This window comes from Monosiga brevicollis, genomic scaffold, assembly GCF_000002865.3.
Source record: "Monosiga brevicollis MX1 MONBRscaffold_19 genomic scaffold, whole genome shotgun sequence".
Lineage (NCBI taxonomy): Eukaryota > Choanoflagellata > Craspedida > Salpingoecidae > Monosiga > Monosiga brevicollis.
The window spans coordinates 603838-620519 of NW_001865056.1; the positions used below are offsets into that span (position 1 = coordinate 603838).

At 55.0% G+C, this 16682-nt stretch overlaps 2 protein-coding genes across 2 annotated transcripts; one reads left to right on the forward strand and one right to left on the reverse strand.

Annotated features, from left to right (window-relative positions):
- Window positions 1–221: 221 nt before the first annotated feature.
- Window positions 222–4215, forward strand: MONBRDRAFT_33442 (uncharacterized protein; the record flags this gene model as incomplete). The annotated part of the gene is made up of 16 exons (XM_001747832.1): window positions 222–261; window positions 393–697; window positions 823–924; window positions 1017–1180; window positions 1642–1717; window positions 1765–1852; window positions 1948–2021; window positions 2149–2194; window positions 2289–2350; window positions 2450–2518; window positions 2603–2725; window positions 2851–2967; window positions 3049–3258; window positions 3376–3493; window positions 3599–3687; window positions 3797–4215. The coding sequence occupies 16 exons, from the start codon at window positions 222–224 to the stop codon at window positions 4061–4063; spliced, it is 1950 nt and encodes a 649-aa protein (XP_001747884.1). The 3' UTR covers window positions 4064–4215.
- A 236-nt stretch (window positions 4216–4451) lies between these two features.
- On the reverse strand, window positions 4452–5707 carry MONBRDRAFT_27489 (uncharacterized protein; the record flags this gene model as incomplete). The annotated part of the gene is made up of 7 exons (XM_001747922.1): window positions 4452–4536; window positions 4609–4685; window positions 4768–4848; window positions 4940–4997; window positions 5101–5128; window positions 5204–5314; window positions 5410–5707. The coding sequence occupies 7 exons, from the start codon at window positions 5705–5707 to the stop codon at window positions 4452–4454; spliced, it is 738 nt and encodes a 245-aa protein (XP_001747974.1).
- Window positions 5708–16682: the final 10975 nt, after the last annotated feature.

Consider the following 16682-nt stretch of genomic DNA (forward strand, 5'->3'; position numbering starts at 1 on the left):
ATGAGCGTGACATTTCGGCTCGATGGCCTTCACGGCGGCGAGGTCCGATCTTCCGCCTTGCCAGCACTCAAATGCTTCTATCTCTTTTTGACTGGGCTGCGTTTCTTCCATTGTTCTGGTGGATTCCACTTGCAGCGTCTTTGCCTCGACATTCATCGTGTGGGCTGCCACCTGCTGTGAATGGTACCGCTTCTTAGTCGACTGTTGATGAGGACGACCACATGGAGCTACGGTCCACCATGAACAGCCACGCCGATCTCGGTCCGTACCCCTGCATTACACTCCCATGCCCATGGGCTGCCACTTGATCACCATCCTTGGGCAGACGCACCCCGGCACCTTACCGCTGCCACTCTTCATTCTGCCTGCTCCATCTGCCTTGACCACCCCAGACGGCCGATCGATTCATTCCAACAATTCCAATCACTCGCATGCGCACTCACTGCGCTCGGGCGGGGCCAGCTCCCTCGGCCCTCCAGCTCCAGCCGGAATTAGTCCGGCTGGACGGGCCAACCACCGCAAAACTCGCTCTGACATCTCCACCCTCTCCCACATCTCCGGAACTAGCGGTGCCAGCCAACAGACCATTCCAGAAGGCTCCGAGGAGCTTGTGGCCTTTACCGTCCAGATCCCCTCCCATCTCATTTGTCGCATCTGCCAGCGCGTCTTTACCATGCCCGTCATCGCCCGCTGTGGGGTCTGTTGCTTGCCCCCTGTACACACACACACACACACACACACACACACTGGTGCTCGCTCCATCACCGTGTCCCCATGCCGATCCACGCTCATGCAAACTCCTGGTCTGCCACGTCCCCATAGCACACTTTTTGCCAAGACTGCATTCTCAACGCCCCAGCCGGACAGACCTGCCCCCAAGATAAACAGCCCCTTGTTCGATCGCCCGTCTATGCCAATCGCGCCGTACGTCAAGCTCCATCACACGGTCCACCTCCTTGCGCGCGCACACACAGATGGCCGCTTTTCATATCCACACACTGCTTGGGCCCTGGCAGGTACAAGAGCAGATCAATGATCTCAAAACCCGGTGCCCTTACGGTGTGCGACCCTCTTCCAAACCGGGCCGTGATTTCGAGGTTGATCCCACCGGCTGCCCCGCTATTGTCAAGTACTCGGAGCGTGAAGCCCACAAAAAGTCGTGTGGCTACATGTTTGTCCGGTTCGTTGGCTCCCTGCCCCGACCCCTGCCTGCGGTCTCACTGGAACCACACACACACACACATGTAACAAACAAACAAACAAACAAACACCTTGTGTAAATGTCGAGCCACACTCCCACGTGCCCGGATTGACCATGAGTCTTGCGCTGCAGACCCTGACATGCCCGTTCCCAAATCTTTCCCCAGCTGTGCCCATAGTCGACAATGCGGCGTTTTTCGCCGCAAAGATCTCGAAGCTCACTACAAAACGTGCCGTTATTCCTTATGTCCCCACCATAATCGCGGGTGTACGGTACGGCTTATTTTAGATTGCTTGGACGAGTAACCAACACCCCCCCCCTCTTCCACCTCAATTCTGTTCTAGCTGCTGTGGTGTTTTTGCTTGTTAATTTTTGGCTTTTCAATTGTTTTTCTCGCAACCCGCTCTTCTTCACAATTCCCCTTACGCGGGCCTATGCAGTTTCGTGGCACACAAGCTGAAGTGGACGCACATTTACAGTCATGCCGGTTTGAGGCTGTCAAAGCTGTTCTGCAGCGTACAGACCAGCAGCTTGATCAAATGTCCATTACTATTGATGGGCAGCGCAAAGACCTCGACTTTTTTCGCGGTGTGCTGGCCAACATGTCCAGTCGCTTTGATACTCTTGAACAGCAGGTTCTCACCCGACTCGGTGCGTATGCCTCGGTGTCCATTGCCCAAAGACCGAGAGCTGCTGAATCAAAACTGATTTACGTCGGTCCCTCTTGTGTTCCCTCTGCACTCTAGCCGATCTCGAAGATACGGTGCAGCAAATATCTCGCGAGGTCGCCGACGCCAGCATTAATCACGAAACTGTCCATGTGCGTTTAGTTCTCGTACCCGTGAACCTTTACACACACACACACACACACACACACACACACCCTGGGGCATTCTTCTGCCCGCTTTTGCTCATAATCCTTTCTTGCGCCCTGGCCGCTTGGTTAGAACGATCTGGCCGTCGTCCAATCTCAAATTCGCAGCATCAGTAACCGTACGCCGTCATATTTCTGCGCTGGCCTGCACAGCGCCGAGCGCCGCTTTCAGTTCTCAGTCGTACTTTTTACTTGGCCGTCTTTGTCCCTCAGATGTCGGCCTCTCGGGCATGCTGCAGCAGTTCAAGTGCCAGGGCACGTTTGTTGGCCACTCGGTACGAGCCAGATTATATATGTGTTTCATGTCTTTTTGTGACCCATTCCACCGTCTTGCAACGGACAACCTGATCTTACACCTGCCCACAACCCATTAGGGGCATGTGTGGGCTCTGGTGGCCACTAACGACCGCCTCATTTCAGCATCAGCCGACGAAACCATTCGCGTACGTCCACGCCCATGTGTACGCGTCTTCTCGCGGTCTGATTGCACAGCTTACCTTTTTTTTTTTTCTTTTGCCAACCGCTAGGTCTGGGACATTGGATCCAGCTTTGCTTGCACCCGTACCATCAACGCGCACCGCTCCATTATCCACTGCCTGCTGCTCGTCAACAATCAACTATACAGCGGGTCCAGCGATCGCCTGATCAAGGTGTGGCAGTGCATTTCAAAGTTGCGAATCAAGCTTCCTTCTTTTACTACAGAACATTTTTTTTTCTCTCTCTTCTATAGCGACGTGCAATGCTCACTTTGACGTACGGTTGATGGACTATGCAGGTGTGGAGCTTGGAGACATTTGAGGAAATTGATACCCTGATTGGTCATGATAACGTCGTCTGCGCCTTGGCAGCCTCGCGCACCATGCTCTTCTCTGGCTCGCATCAATGCGTCAACGTGCGTGGAAAAATTGTCCCCTTGACCCGTTGCCAAGAATTGTCCGTCGTGTCTTATTAGCTGTGCAATCAACCATCTTAGGTGTGGAGCTTGGATAGTCATCAACTGCTCGGCCAGATTGGGGATCTCTCGCATTGGACACGCGCGCTGGTGGCCAGCCATGACCTCCTCTTTGTTGGCAACTCCTCCATGATCAAAGTCTGGACCATTGGCTCGCTCAAATTTGCTGAGGAAGACCCCGAACCCAGCCCGATTCGGACCCTGGTTCTGCAAAACCCCATGGGCACCAAGGTTTGTCCAGCACACCTTCTCCTTTCTTTTTTTTTTTTTTTTTCTTTTTTTTGATTGCGGCATTGCCCTTGCGATACATCTCATACGCCGCTCCAATCCCTTCTTCTTCCCACCCAGGAACCGCGGGCCATATATTCCATGTGCTTGACGCCACAGCATTTGATTGGTGGAACCTCGGACGGCATGCTCCATATCTGGGACCGAGACACTTTGGCATATAAGCAGGCACTTTCCGGTGTGTCTGACTCGGCCTGGCGGTCTTGGCTCTGTGCCTATTCTGGTGCTCGGAGGATCAATGCCGCTGCCCTGCCCTCATTTTCGTCTGATATTGTGGCCGTAGGACATACGGCAATTGTGTACAGCATTGATTTCATGCCTGGTGAACCTCATGGCAAACTCTTTTCCGCCTCGCTCGACCGCACCGTTCGGGTAGGTCCTGGGCGCTTTTAAAATTCACAGCATAGTCTGTCGACGCCTAGGAGTGTATTGTTGGCTCACATATCACTTGAATTTGGGGCACTTGGATACTTGGCGTTAGGTTTGGAGCATGGAGACCTTTGCCGTGCTTCAGATCTTGCATCGGCACGACGACTTTGTGGCCTGTGTGCGCGTGCATCACAACCGTGTGCTGACAGCGTCGGGTGATTCCTCCATCAAGGTCAGGGGAGAAGTATTCGTTTTCTCAATTACGTTGTCCAAACAACCGTACAGCCTCAGCCCTGCGCAAAGAGGCATGCTGGTCGCTAGCCTGCCCCTTGACTTACGGATCGCCACATCCTTCCAAATTGCACAGCTGTGGGAGTAGGGCGAGAGACGGGGGGCAAGGGGGAGGGCTGTGGATAGAGCAGGCCTTGATCCTAAATGGCGCGTGACCGCCACTGCAGCTCCTCATCCCAGTCTTCGTCGTCGTCGTCGTCATCGCCATCGTCATCACTGCCATCTGCTTTGGCTGCAGCCTTGGCAGCCGCCGTCTACGATTCGAGAGAAAAACAGTGGACGCCGCGTGAGTGATGTACATGGATCCTGGACCGCTGAGCGGTCAGTTTTGGGAATAGAAGGGAGGCATGTAGACAGGCTGTGGCACAGCATGGGCTTGGAGAGCATGCTACGCACGGCGACGGCTTTTGTTTGTGCCTGCTCCTTGAGTTCGCGGAGCTTGTCCACTCGCTTGTCTAGTTGTCTGCGTAACGTTATTAAAGGTTGTAACGATGATGTAAACGTGTAGTAAACGAAACGCATTCGTGAGAGCTAAGCACCGTCCTCAGAGAGGCGACGCCTCTACATTATAATCGAAACGGAAAAGAAAAGGGTTGCGATGACGTTGGCGTGCTCGATGTCTGTGGCACTAACTTTTGCTCCTCGAGCTCGAAGAGTGTGCGCTGAATTGTGGTTTGATTGGTGTCGGCCTCGATGATGGCCTCGGTAGTCTTAAGGAAGCACGCGGGTCAAAGAAGATGAGACGATGGGGCAGGACACTTGGGTGCAAGCATTGAAGAAGCATGGTCATACCTCAGCTTCTTTTTCAATTTCCTTTTCAAATTCGGCCCATTCCGCGGCCTTGGTCTCGTGCGGCAGAGGGGCCTTCCGAACCTATCCCGGCGCAAGCACCCAATCACCCACTGTCAGACCAAGTGGAAGCAAACGCGTGCCTGAGTGGAGGCCTGGACCTGCATTCGCCGACCTTGGCATCTTGAACGGAATCGTCGAAAAAGCCGGCCGGCACGCTACCCTTCTCTGCTCTAGAAGAGGGCAAGAGATGGGACAGGCAAAATGGGGTGGCATAGTCAGAAGAGAAGCCAAGTTAACGGCCGAGAAGCGAGGAGACTAGAAATGTGCGCCTACGTGGAGCCTTTGTTTGGAGCGGCGTCACCTAGGACAAACACCAGTGTGAGTGAAGCCGGTGATGCACGAAAGAGATGAGCCAGCACGGAGGACGAGACCGTACGTGCTTGCCGCGACGACGCCGCGGGCTCTTGTTTGCTTGCAGAATCTTTGCTTGCGGCAGTTGTTAGGGGTCGTTTGTACTTTTCAACCTTGGCCAATCGAGCTCGCTTGGCTGCGAATAGCGACCAAGGATACAATTCCGAGCGAGGATGAGCTGAGGGCCGAAAGTCACTGGTGCTGGGACACGGCACAGAGTGGCGGGCTCACCGTCAGATATACGGCCCGTGGCGGGCTGTTGGGCTGGCTGGCTGTGATCGCGACCCTCTGGCGGCGCTACATATCGCACAGACGGGCGGCTGGCCTCTGCCTGCGCTTGCACGGCGCGAGCGGCAGCATCCCGGCGCTGTTTCTCGGCGAGCTTCCGCTGTAGGGCAGCATCCTGCTGCGCATCAGCGCGCGCTTGTTTCTGAAGCTTGGCACGCTTGGCCGCTTTGAGTGCCTCCAACGATTTACTTTGCGAACTGGCCAGCTTCTGCCGAAACAGTGCCTTGACATCGTCCGACATGGTGACCCTGTCAACGACTGCTATGACAACAATTAATTCGCTGAAGCGCTCTTCAAGCGCGCGCCTCCAGCACCAATAGCCCAAAGGAAAAAAAAAAAATCGATCGCCAACGATCCCTTCAACCAGCCCTCTACGGAAGTGTAGTTTATATCACACTCTTGTGCTGTATAGCATCCGTGACACATTATCACACTTTTGTGGTTTTGCAGGTATGCACCGTTTTTGCATGTTTGCTCTCTCTCGTTCTCTCTCTCTCTCTCTCTCTCTTTTTCAAAGGAAATGTCATTTGGTAATGGGATGTGAACCTCTCCTTCAGAGAGAAAGGGTAAAGAGGGGCAGATTTGGTAACGGGTGGTGGTGGGTGGCGGTCATGGGCTGCAGGGCGCACAGGACAGGCTGGGGGATGGAGGCGGGGAACAGTTGAGACAGGAGCTTGATGAGGGTGGGGGACGGTGCACCAATGGATCGAGGCTTCCTCGCGCACCATGCCAGTCAAATTAAACACAAAAGTCCACCATAGAGACAAACCCAAAAAAAAAAAAAAAAAACTTGGTCATAGGGGGCGGGCGATGTTGAATGGGCAGCCCACTGGCCCGAAGGGATGGGATGTGACCCCTCTATCAGCGCAGATCCCCGGACCTGATGAGATTCATTCCTACTCGCCATCAGCCAAGCTCTTCCATCGCGTTTTCCGTCTCCCTGTGCCGTTGTAGACTGCACTGCCAAACTCACCACAAACATACACGTACATGTCTCTCTCTCTCTCTCTCTCTCTCTCTCTCTCACTGTGTATTTGGGTGTTCAGTGAACCAGCCGCATCAAAAGTCTTGGCTGTGTGTGGTCTCTCTGCCTTGGTGTTCTTTGTGCCGGGATTGACCGACTGGCTGGACTGGTCGGTCCCAGTCTTGTTTGGTCTCTGGTGGCCTGACCCCAGGCACAACAGGGACTGCCTCTGGCTGTGCCGATGAACAGTGGACCCTTTTGGTCGACAAACTCACTGTGGTCCCTTCGTCGAGCCCTCAACCGGTAGGTAGCAGCCCAAACGGCTGTTAGGCAGATACACCCAGACCTGTCGCAGTCTCGCTCCATGGCGTTACCCCTCGCCTTTCATCTGTCTGACCTTTGCCTCCCTCTGGTTCTACCCCCGCTGCCGCCGCTACTCGCCCTTTCTCTCGCTCTCTCAAACTCTCTCACACACACACACACACTCGTTCTCCTTCCCTTCCCATGCCTCTCTCACTCGGCGCGTTGCTACTCGCCCATCTGTCTTCTTCTATGTCCCACGCCGTGTGCATGCCATAGCTCTTCGTGCCTGCACCAGCATCATGAGTGGCGTTATCGAGGCCGCTTTCCAGGAAAGCGCCGATGACCTGGCCTCCCTGACCCGTCTCGATGAGCAAATTTTGCTTGATCAGCTTCACCAGCGCTACGATCAAGATCAAATTTACGTTCGTCCCCTAGCCTTGCTCGCTGGCCCGCCTTGAGCACACCTGCTTTGGCTCGTGTCAATTTGCTGACCCCGACCTCCTCTTGTGGCTGCAGACATACATCGGTGACATCTTGGTCGCCATCAACCCCTTCCGTCCCCTGTCCATCTACTCGCGCGAGGTGCATTGAGTGTTTTTCCTCGCCCGCTGCTCCCTGACCCATCGTCCTCCAGTCGCTTATCCACCCGGTGTGCTTCTAGTGGCAACTCAAGTATCGAAATGCCATCAAATCCGATCATCCGCCACATATATTCGCCATTGCTGATTGGTGCTTCCATAGCATGGTCGACAACCAGACCAACCAATGCTGCGTCGTTAGGTCTGCATTCTCTTTCCTGTACCTGTGCTGTGGGCTTGAGAGACGGCTTGGCGCTTGTCCCTGCGCTTGACCCCGCGCTGGCCTCACCATGCCAACCCTTGCTTTGCTTTGACACCTCGGCATAGCGGCGAGTCGGGTGCTGGTAAGACAGAGTCTTCCAAGCTCATCATCCGACACATCGTCGACCTCAGCTCGAGCATCGGTAAAGGAACAGAGCGCGGGAGCCTTGAACGCAAGATCCTCCAGGTATCGTTTTTGTCATCCAGCCTGCTGAAATGCGCATTTGCTAACCCTACAGACAAGCTCCCGGCTGCTCACCCCGGCCTGATTCGCCAAAGGTCAACCCGCTCCTTGAAGCCTGTGGCAATGCCCAAACCATCATGAACGATAACAGCTCCCGCTTCGGCAAATACACTGAACTCGTCTTCGATGCCAAGGGTCAAGGTATGCGCATCCTGACCTGTCCTCAATTCAAGCCTTTCGCCCCATAGTCAGGTCCTCGCCCGTCGTCAACCCAATCACACTCTCGTTCTTTAGTACTTGGAGCCAAGATCTCCGAATATTTACTCGAAAAGTCCCGCGTCGTACGTCAGCAACCCGACGAGCAAAACTTCCACATGCTCTACTACGTCTTCCATGCCCCTGACGCCGCTGTCATGGGGCTGGATGACCCCAACAACTTCCCCTTTCTGTCCAACATCGGTGCCGTTGATTGTGACGAGCAAGCCATGTTCAAGGAAGTTGTCGCGGCCCTCTATGACATTGGCTTCAACAAAGATGAGCAAGATGCTATTTTCAAGCTTTTGGCAGCCATTCTGCATTTTGGCAACGTTGAATTCTCTTCCGAGGTTGGTGCCTCGCGGGTGCCTTGCAACCATTTTTGTGCGCATTTTCCTTTTCCAATCAGAGCTGCAATCCTTGCATTCTAAGGAACAACTTCTTCCCTTTTTTTCCTCCTCTCCCTCCCTCTCTCTCTCTCTCTCTCTCTCTCTCTCTCTCTCTCCTCTCTCTCTCTCTCTCTCTCTCTCTCTCTCTCTCTCTCTCTCTCAACCCGCCCCCACTTCCTCTCGTTTCTTTGCCTTTACAATGCACAGGGTGACAGCGATGCGGCCGAGGTTGACGATGACTCAAAGGACTCCCTGCTGAAAATTGCCGAGCTCCTTGGTGTGGACGTTGTCCTTTTACAGGATGCCCTCCAGACGCAGGTCAACATTACCCGGGGTGAAACCATTCGCAAACAGCTCGACATCCCTGCGGCCTACGGTGTGTTTTGCAGCGAACAAAGCGCCCTTGACAATTGCTCGCGACTGCTTACCCAGCTGCTGCCTTCTCTGCCTGCATCTTTGACGATCACAGACGTGCGCGATGCGGCAGCCAAAGCCATCTACGGACGTCTCTTCTCGTGGCTGATCAGCCAAATCAATGAGCTCCTTGCCCCCTCTGCCCAACGCCATGCCATCAAGAACAGCATTGGTATTCTTGGTAAGCTAGAATTTCTTTTCACTTTTCCGCTCGTGGCACCTGCTGCTTCCGATGACCAACCTGGTGCTTGTCGGGTGGCCCTTTGCTTAGATATTTTTGGGTTTGAAAACTTTGAAGCCAACAGCTTTGAACAGTGGTGCATCAAGTACGTACTAGTACCTCCGTTTCTCTCAAGGCACACCAGCTTATGCAAAAAAAAAAAGCTTGACTTTGGGGCTGACAGCTTCAGCCCGGTGCTCATGCCTGTGTGCTTGTACGGTGCGTACTTCTCGCTAGCCTTGCCAACGAACAACTGCAGCACTTTTTCAATCAATACGTCTTTGAGCTTGAACTTGAAGAGTACCGCAAGGAAGGCATCGACACCATGCACATCAGCTACGTTGACAACAAGTGAGTGCTGGACTTGGCGTCTTGTGCAGCCGCTGCTTGATTTGCTCAAACTGCTGTCCTTCGTCAGGCCGCTACTGGACATGCACCTGGAACGGCCCATGGGCCTCTTTCCCTTGCTTGATGAGGAATCGCTCTTCCCCAACGGCTCAGATGACTCGTTGGGTCAGTTTGTGCTCCGGCTCGACAAAACGCACAGCATCGCACGTACATGTACACCCTTTGAGCCGCTCACCTTGGCTGCAACAACGTGTGGGGCCACACCGCAGTGCGCAAGTTTGTCCAAAACCACAAGGACAATGACCGCTTTGTGCCAGCCCGCAATGATGATGCCGTCTTCACCATCAAACATTATGCCGGTGACGTCGAGTATCTGGGCTTGGGCTTTTTGGAGAAAAACCGCGACTCGTGCGTCTAAGAAGCTGCATCCTGGGTTTGAATGGCCTCGCTCCCTCGCCTTTCAGATTGTGCTCACACTTAAACGTGCATGCTACCTGTATAGCCTATCGGCCGATGTGGTTCATGTGCTGCGCAGCTCCAGCGAGCAGCTTCTCGCCACACTCTTTTTGGGTCCGTCACATGAGCCCCGGCCATGTCTTTCGTTTGCTGCCGATCGTATTTCTCACTTCTCTTTGTCCCCGGTACGACAGCTGAAGCGGACGCCCATCGCGACACTGCTCGATCTGGAGCAAATGGCATTGCGGTGAGGTGCCCCCACACGCACACGCGCACACACACACACACACACACAAGCATGGTCGCTGATTGGCTGCGATGTCTTTGATATTGGTTAGACTTCGCAAAACACGGCACATCGTCGTGCAGCCTCCGTGGGTCGCCAGTTCACCCAGTCTCTCCAGCTTTTGGTCGAAAAGATGGGCCAGTGTCGTCCACATTTTGTTCGGTAAGCGTTTGAGCGTTCGCGTTTGTGTGCTTTTTTTTATTTTTTGTTTGTTTGACTTGTTCCTCCCTCTTGTTCTTCTCTTCTTATTTCTGCCTGAGCGATGGTGGTGCCGTCAACACCTTATCGCGCCTTCTGTGCTCGACTGCGCAACGTCATAGTTGCATCAAGCCAAACACAGGCAAGGCGCCCAACTTTTTCCAAGATGATTTTGTCATGACTCAGCTCAACTACACGGGTATGGCTGCGCCCTTGACCAGCCACCGACACTTGTCTCGCGCCCTTGTTCAAGCCTGAGTCTGAACCTCAACGTGCGATGTCAACTTGTGACATTGTCTATCCTGCTTGCACTTGCTTGCTCTTAGGCATGTTGGAGACAACACGCATCCGTCGCGAGGGCTACTCGGTGCGTCCAAAGTTTGAGGACTTTTGCCGCCGTTACCATCTTCTCGGTTATCGTATTGGTACCCAGGCGTCAGCGGACGCCGCGGCTTGCCGTCACATCTTGGAGCAGAGTGGCGTAACTGGCTGGATGATTGGGTACGCCCACTCGCTCGCAGCGCTAGCATCTTGCCGAAAAGGCAGCATGTATGACACAGTCAACGGACGGCGGTTCTGATTTGCCCTCTCTGCGTTCTTGATAGCCAAAACAAGGTGTTCCTCAAGTTTTTCCACGTCGATGAGCTGGATGCAGCCTTGATTGAGCACCATCGAAAGGCTATCGTGCTTCAAAAATGTGCGTTGCTGCCTCAAATAAAAGTGTTAGGCTTTGCGGTTCTTTTCAAGCAACACCTCCCCCCACCCCACTTTCTTCTCCTATTTCTTCCTCCTCTTTCGCATGCTTCTTTTCGTTTTAAGGGTCTGACCTGTCCATTCTGGCTTAGGTTTGCGTGGTTTCGCTGGCCGCGCTCAGCATCGGGCGATCATCGAGCGCGGCAAGAAGCAGAAGGAGGAAGCTCAAAAGTTTCTGGGCCGTGGAAAAGATCTCAATGAGCGCTACGCCACACTTTTGCACTCGCTGACCGAGTTTGACCTGAAAATGAAGCACGGTGCGCATGCAGGCCTGACGATCTTTTTTCTTTTTTCTTTTTTTTTTTTTTTTTCTCAACCGACCTCGTTCCTCATTCCGTCACATGCTTGACCTGATTGCTGCTCCGATATCTCTTGCTCTCCGTGATGCTCTTGGATAGACCGTGCAATGCAGGAGGAACAGGAACGCCGACGCCAAGCAGCTGAGGTTCTGCGCAAACAAGAGGAGATTATGGAGCGCGAGCGCCAGGCGCAACAAGCCGAGCTCGAGCGCGTCAAGCACGAGCTGGCTGAGACAGAGGTGAGCAGTTTGACGCTTTGAGCCTGATGATATTTGGCAAGGTCGTCCGCATCTGTGGGCAAGAAGCACTTCACGGTGCGCCAAACTCACGCGCGCGCGTTGCGTTGATGCAGACGCAACATCAAGAGCTGCGTATCCAGCTGGATGCGTTGCAGCAACAGCATGTATATAGCGAGCAAAAAGCCAAGGAGCAGACACGCCTAGTGGCAGATCTGGAGAACCGCCTGCGCCTTCGCGAGTCAGAGCTCAAGAGCCAGTTGGATGAGCAGCGGCATTCCATGAACGCGATGCGGCAAGAACTGCACGAACGTGAGGCGGATCTCAACTCTCAGGTTGTTGAGCGTGAGGCCACAATCCGAGAACTTACAGCCAAGGTCTCACGCGGCGAGGATTTGGAAAAGTCGGTGCACGAAATGAAAACTAAAATGCGAAGCCAGGAGGGCGAGCTGGATCACACTCGAGGCGAGGTGGCGCGCCTCAGCAACAAGTACGAGTCACAGGCCAAGCTCCTGGAAACGACCAAGGCCGCCTACGACAAGACACTCAAGGAGTTGAATGAGGTGCTCGTGCAGAAAGAGCAGATTGCCAGTCAAGTGCGCCAAGAGCTGGACCAAGCTAAGTCTGAGCTTGACCAGACCGCCCACGACTTGGAACAAGCGCGCGATAAGATTGCTACGCTAGAGAAGCAGCTTGCCGAGCGCACGCGCTATGTGGAGCAATTGGAGGCTGACCTGAACACGCACCAAACTCTCTTGCAACGTACGCAAGAGGAAGGTGATCGACAGGTCTCGCAGTTGCGTAGCAAGCTCTCGGCCGCGGAAGCTTCAGCTGCGGATGCGCAGCACGACTTGGAGCGTGTCAAGAGCCAAATGAATCGTGGCCGTACCGACATGCAGGACGAGGTGGCCCGATTAGAGGGCGTCATCCGTGACCGTGACGCGGCCTTGGAGAAGGCCAATGCGCGCGTGGACCAGTTGCAACGCGAAATCGCTGAAGACGCACAAGAGAAGACATCTGCGCATCACAAGGCACAGTTGCAGATGACCGAGGAAGTGGCCGAGCTCAAGCTGCAACTTCAGCAGCGTGATGTGCAGTTGCGCGCGGCAATTGCTGAGAAGGAAGCCATCATGACTGAGCTCGAGCACAAGGTCTCAACCGGCGAGGCCGAAGCCGCTGCTGAACTGCGAGCCAAGCTCCGCGAGAAGGCCATGGAACTGGACGAACGCGACTCAGAGCTGATGCGGGTTAAGAGCAAACTGACCTCACAGGTGGGTGCCCATGCATGGTTGTGGCTATGCGAATGGCTGTCCTCTTGTTTGCACAAGCAACTTGAGTCGCTGTGGCAAATTTCGTGGGTGTTGAGGGCCAAACTTGAACCGTTTCTCACTTTTGCACCTTGGGGGGCTTTTGGGCGTCGTTGGACATCTGTAGGAATCACTTCTTGAGATGACGCGTGGTGAGCACGAGACCATGGTCAAGGAGTTGAAGCGCATGCTGACCAGCAAGGACGACTTGCTGAAAACGCGACAGCAGGAAGCCGACTCGAGCTACGCTGAGCTCGAGCGCAAGCTACGCACAACCAAGGAGGATGCCGACCGCCGTGTGCGCGAGGCTGAGGATGAGCTCGCGACGTTGCGCCTGCAGCTTCGCCAAAAGGAGACGCAGGTGCAGCACGAAATTGCGGCCGCAGAACAAAACACACAGCATCTTCAGAGCCGCATCACGGCCCTCGATGCACAGGTGGAGGCAGAACGTGGCAAGACCAAATCGACCGAGGCCCGGCTTGAAGATATGCGGGAGGAGCAAGACCGCTTGCTGGCCAAAATCAACGAGCAGCACTTGCTTGTGCAACGCACCAAGGCAGCCCATGATCGTTTGGCGCAGGACACCGAACTGGCTGCCCAAGATGCCAACAAGCGACTAGAGGCGGCGGAGAAGCAGCATGCCGATAGTAAGGAACGCTTGGAGGGCCTCATTTCTGAGCTGCAAGGCCAGCTTCGCGACGCCATTGCCAGTGCAGAGCGCGAGGCTGAGCGCAAGCAGGAGGAGTTTGATGCCAAGCTGCAAGCGCTGGAGGAGAACGTCACCCGCCGCGAGCGTGAGGTCTCAGAGTTGCAGATTGCCAAGCACGAGCTTGAGCGCCAGGTATGGAAAGCCTGAACCGGGATTGCAGGACCGGGTTAGAGAAGGGGACTGGGAGCTTGTTCGCAGCAATCTTGAAACCATTCCCAAAAAGTTGAGGTGTTTTCGTCGCTGTTGGCTGTTGACCATCAATAAAAACCCGCGTGTGCGCAGCTGGAGGAACTTGGTGACCAAATGGAGGAGAAGGATGCCGAGTATGCCATGGCGCAGCGCAAGGTGGAGAATTTCGAGAAGCAGCTGGAAACTACACAACAAGAGCTCGAGGCCGCGCAGTCCGAGGCAGCCGAGATGCAGGGTGCCAAGGCTCAGACCGAAGCCGAGGCCGAGCTGGCGCGTCAGGAATTGGAAGCTCAGAAGAAGAGGATGGAGGAAGGCAACAAGAAGCAGCAAGTGCAAATGGCCAAGGCCATTCGACTGTATGGCCGCAAGAAGACGCGCGATCGCTCCGACGTTGACGTCGACCTGGCTCGGTACGTGTCAGATGAGGATTGTGTGCGCGATTGAAGAAGCGTGCCTTGCATCCCCGTCCACTCAAGGTCTGGCCCTTTGGCTGTGTTTGAATGTTAGCTTCATCGGCTTTAGTCGGGATTTGGAACAGCTGCCGCTTGGCGTCGAGCTTACGCGCTTCAAGTGCAAGAGCGAAATTGTGAAGCAGGCAAGTTGCAGGCGCACGACCACCCTCGCCCGCCTCTTTGTAGGATATCTAGGCCACAGCGGCCTTTTGTCTGCTTGTTTTGAATAATAATGTGTGCACGTCAAACTCTTTGTTCATAGACGGGCACCAATTGGGATCACCGCTGGCTGGTCTTTGACCTCCAACAAAACGCGGTGATTGTGTTTGATGGCTCCCGCGAACTGCGCACGCACATCAAGACACGCATTCCCATGTCTGAGGTGAGCACCCCCTCAATTCGGCCGCGTTCTCTTCAGTTTGGCGCGTAGACCAGCGCAATCGCCCCTCAACATAACATGATCCTTGCGACCTTGGTTTGACGCGCAGATTATGGCGGCAAGCAAGCCCAAGGGCAAGACCATGTCCAAGGAGCACGAGTTTCTCATTGAGTCTAATAAGCGCGTCTATACGTTCCGTGCCGCTTCGCCAGAACTGCGTGACCTGTGGATCGCTGTCATCAACACCATCGCGCCAGTTTCCAAGGATGGTGCCAGAAAGTCGGTGACATCGCGCGCTCTCGGCTCGCCGAGCCGTGCTTCTTTTGTTCGCCCTCGCTCCAGCTCGTCTGTCAGCTCCTCTTCCAGCTTGCGGCGCAAGTCCACCATCAACTGAGACGCAAGAAGCGTACCAGCATTTTTTGCTCCCCGGCCCGTCTTCAATGCCCGCTTAGGATGTGTGGCCGGGTGTTTGTTCGTAACAGTGCCCGTCCCATACTTTCTCCCCCTTGTACGGTGTTTGCACGTTGGTCATCGGCCTGAATGTGACGGGCTCTTGCTTTACGTCACTGCTTTGCTTCTACTTTGCCCCTTGGTATCTCGGCCCAATGGGGCCAGTATTGGCCTAGTGTGGCATGTGTGCACACTTATTGCCTGATTGAACTGTGAGATGTGGCGCTTCGCGCGGCGAAGTCGATTTTGTCTCTGTACGATATAACAATCTCTCATCTGTCAACAACAATCTCTCGTCTGTCAACAAGCAACTGCACATTCTCTTTTATACGGTCTGAAAGCCACAAGCCCGTGTTTCTCCGCCAGCCCTGCTGGCTGCCCACAAGGGGGGTCCAAGGCAGCTGAACCAAGTCACAAAGCGGGCACGTGAACAAAATCTCCACCAGCGCACTCCACGGGAGCTGTGCAGCGAGCCCATATGGTCAGTTCATCCCGGTGCCCCGGCCAGGTGGGCAAAGGCACGCGCTGGATGCAGCGATAGGCTTCGAAGAGTGCCAATTGGCAGGAGCGGGCTGTGCTTTGACCCCAGGGATTGGCGGCGCAGGTCTGCCCGACCAGTTCACCAACGTGGATGATCCATTGTCCTTGAAACCGACGCACGCATTCCTCTCCAAATGAGCTCGATTCTGCCTCGTCAGGCCATGCCAAGAAAAGAGCCGTCTTGGCCCAACTTGGCAAGAGCAAGTCGGTTTCCCACGTGACTTCTGATGCCTGCAGCTCGTTCAAGTTGGGTTCGGCAGGGGGATGCTGGCCGTCTCCCATCGTGAGTGGTTTTGACTCGAGGCAATGATGAGCGGCATCTGAGGCACGTGGAGCATCGTTGGAAGGGAGCGTCATGCCGTCCTCGTGCGCGTCACTTTGCGGGTCTCCTGAGGCCTCAGGGTCCCCCGAGCCTCTTGTGTCCTCCGAGTCTTCCGAGCCTTTTGTGTCCTCCGAGTCTTCTTCCGTGGTTCCAGAGTCCCCCGAGTCCCCCGAGTCCTCCGAATCCCCCGAGTCCTCCGATTCAGTGCCAAAGCGATTGTTGGCATGCCGAGCACGGTGAGCGGCGGCCTGACCCACTTGAGTGGTACCATCGCTATGCACAACCTCAAGAAGATCGGCGTTGGCGGCACGCTGGTAGCAACGCAGCAGATGACGCAGGGGGCGTGACAGGACACGCTCGTTGGCAGGAACGACAGTGCAATATGCGGGTGCGCTGGTTTGAAACCAGGTGCCGTTATCAAAGGGAATGACGTTCACGCCACGGCAGACGAGCAAGCTCTCCCAGTACCCAAGACCAGCCCCGGCTGAGACGACGAGCTCGCATGGGAGACGGACGACGGCTTCCAGGGCAGCCTCGCAGGGAACGGAGAAGCTGAAACGTATCTGCAGCGCTTGACTACACTCGGGATCCGCCGCAACATCCCGTAGCCAGTTCACAAGCTCGGCGCGGCGGCTTGCCGTGAGCCGCGGGTCACAAAAGCGATCCACGTCGTGCGGCGCCCGCGCCATGCGTCGCCGATAACGCAACTCGTAATCACAACAAG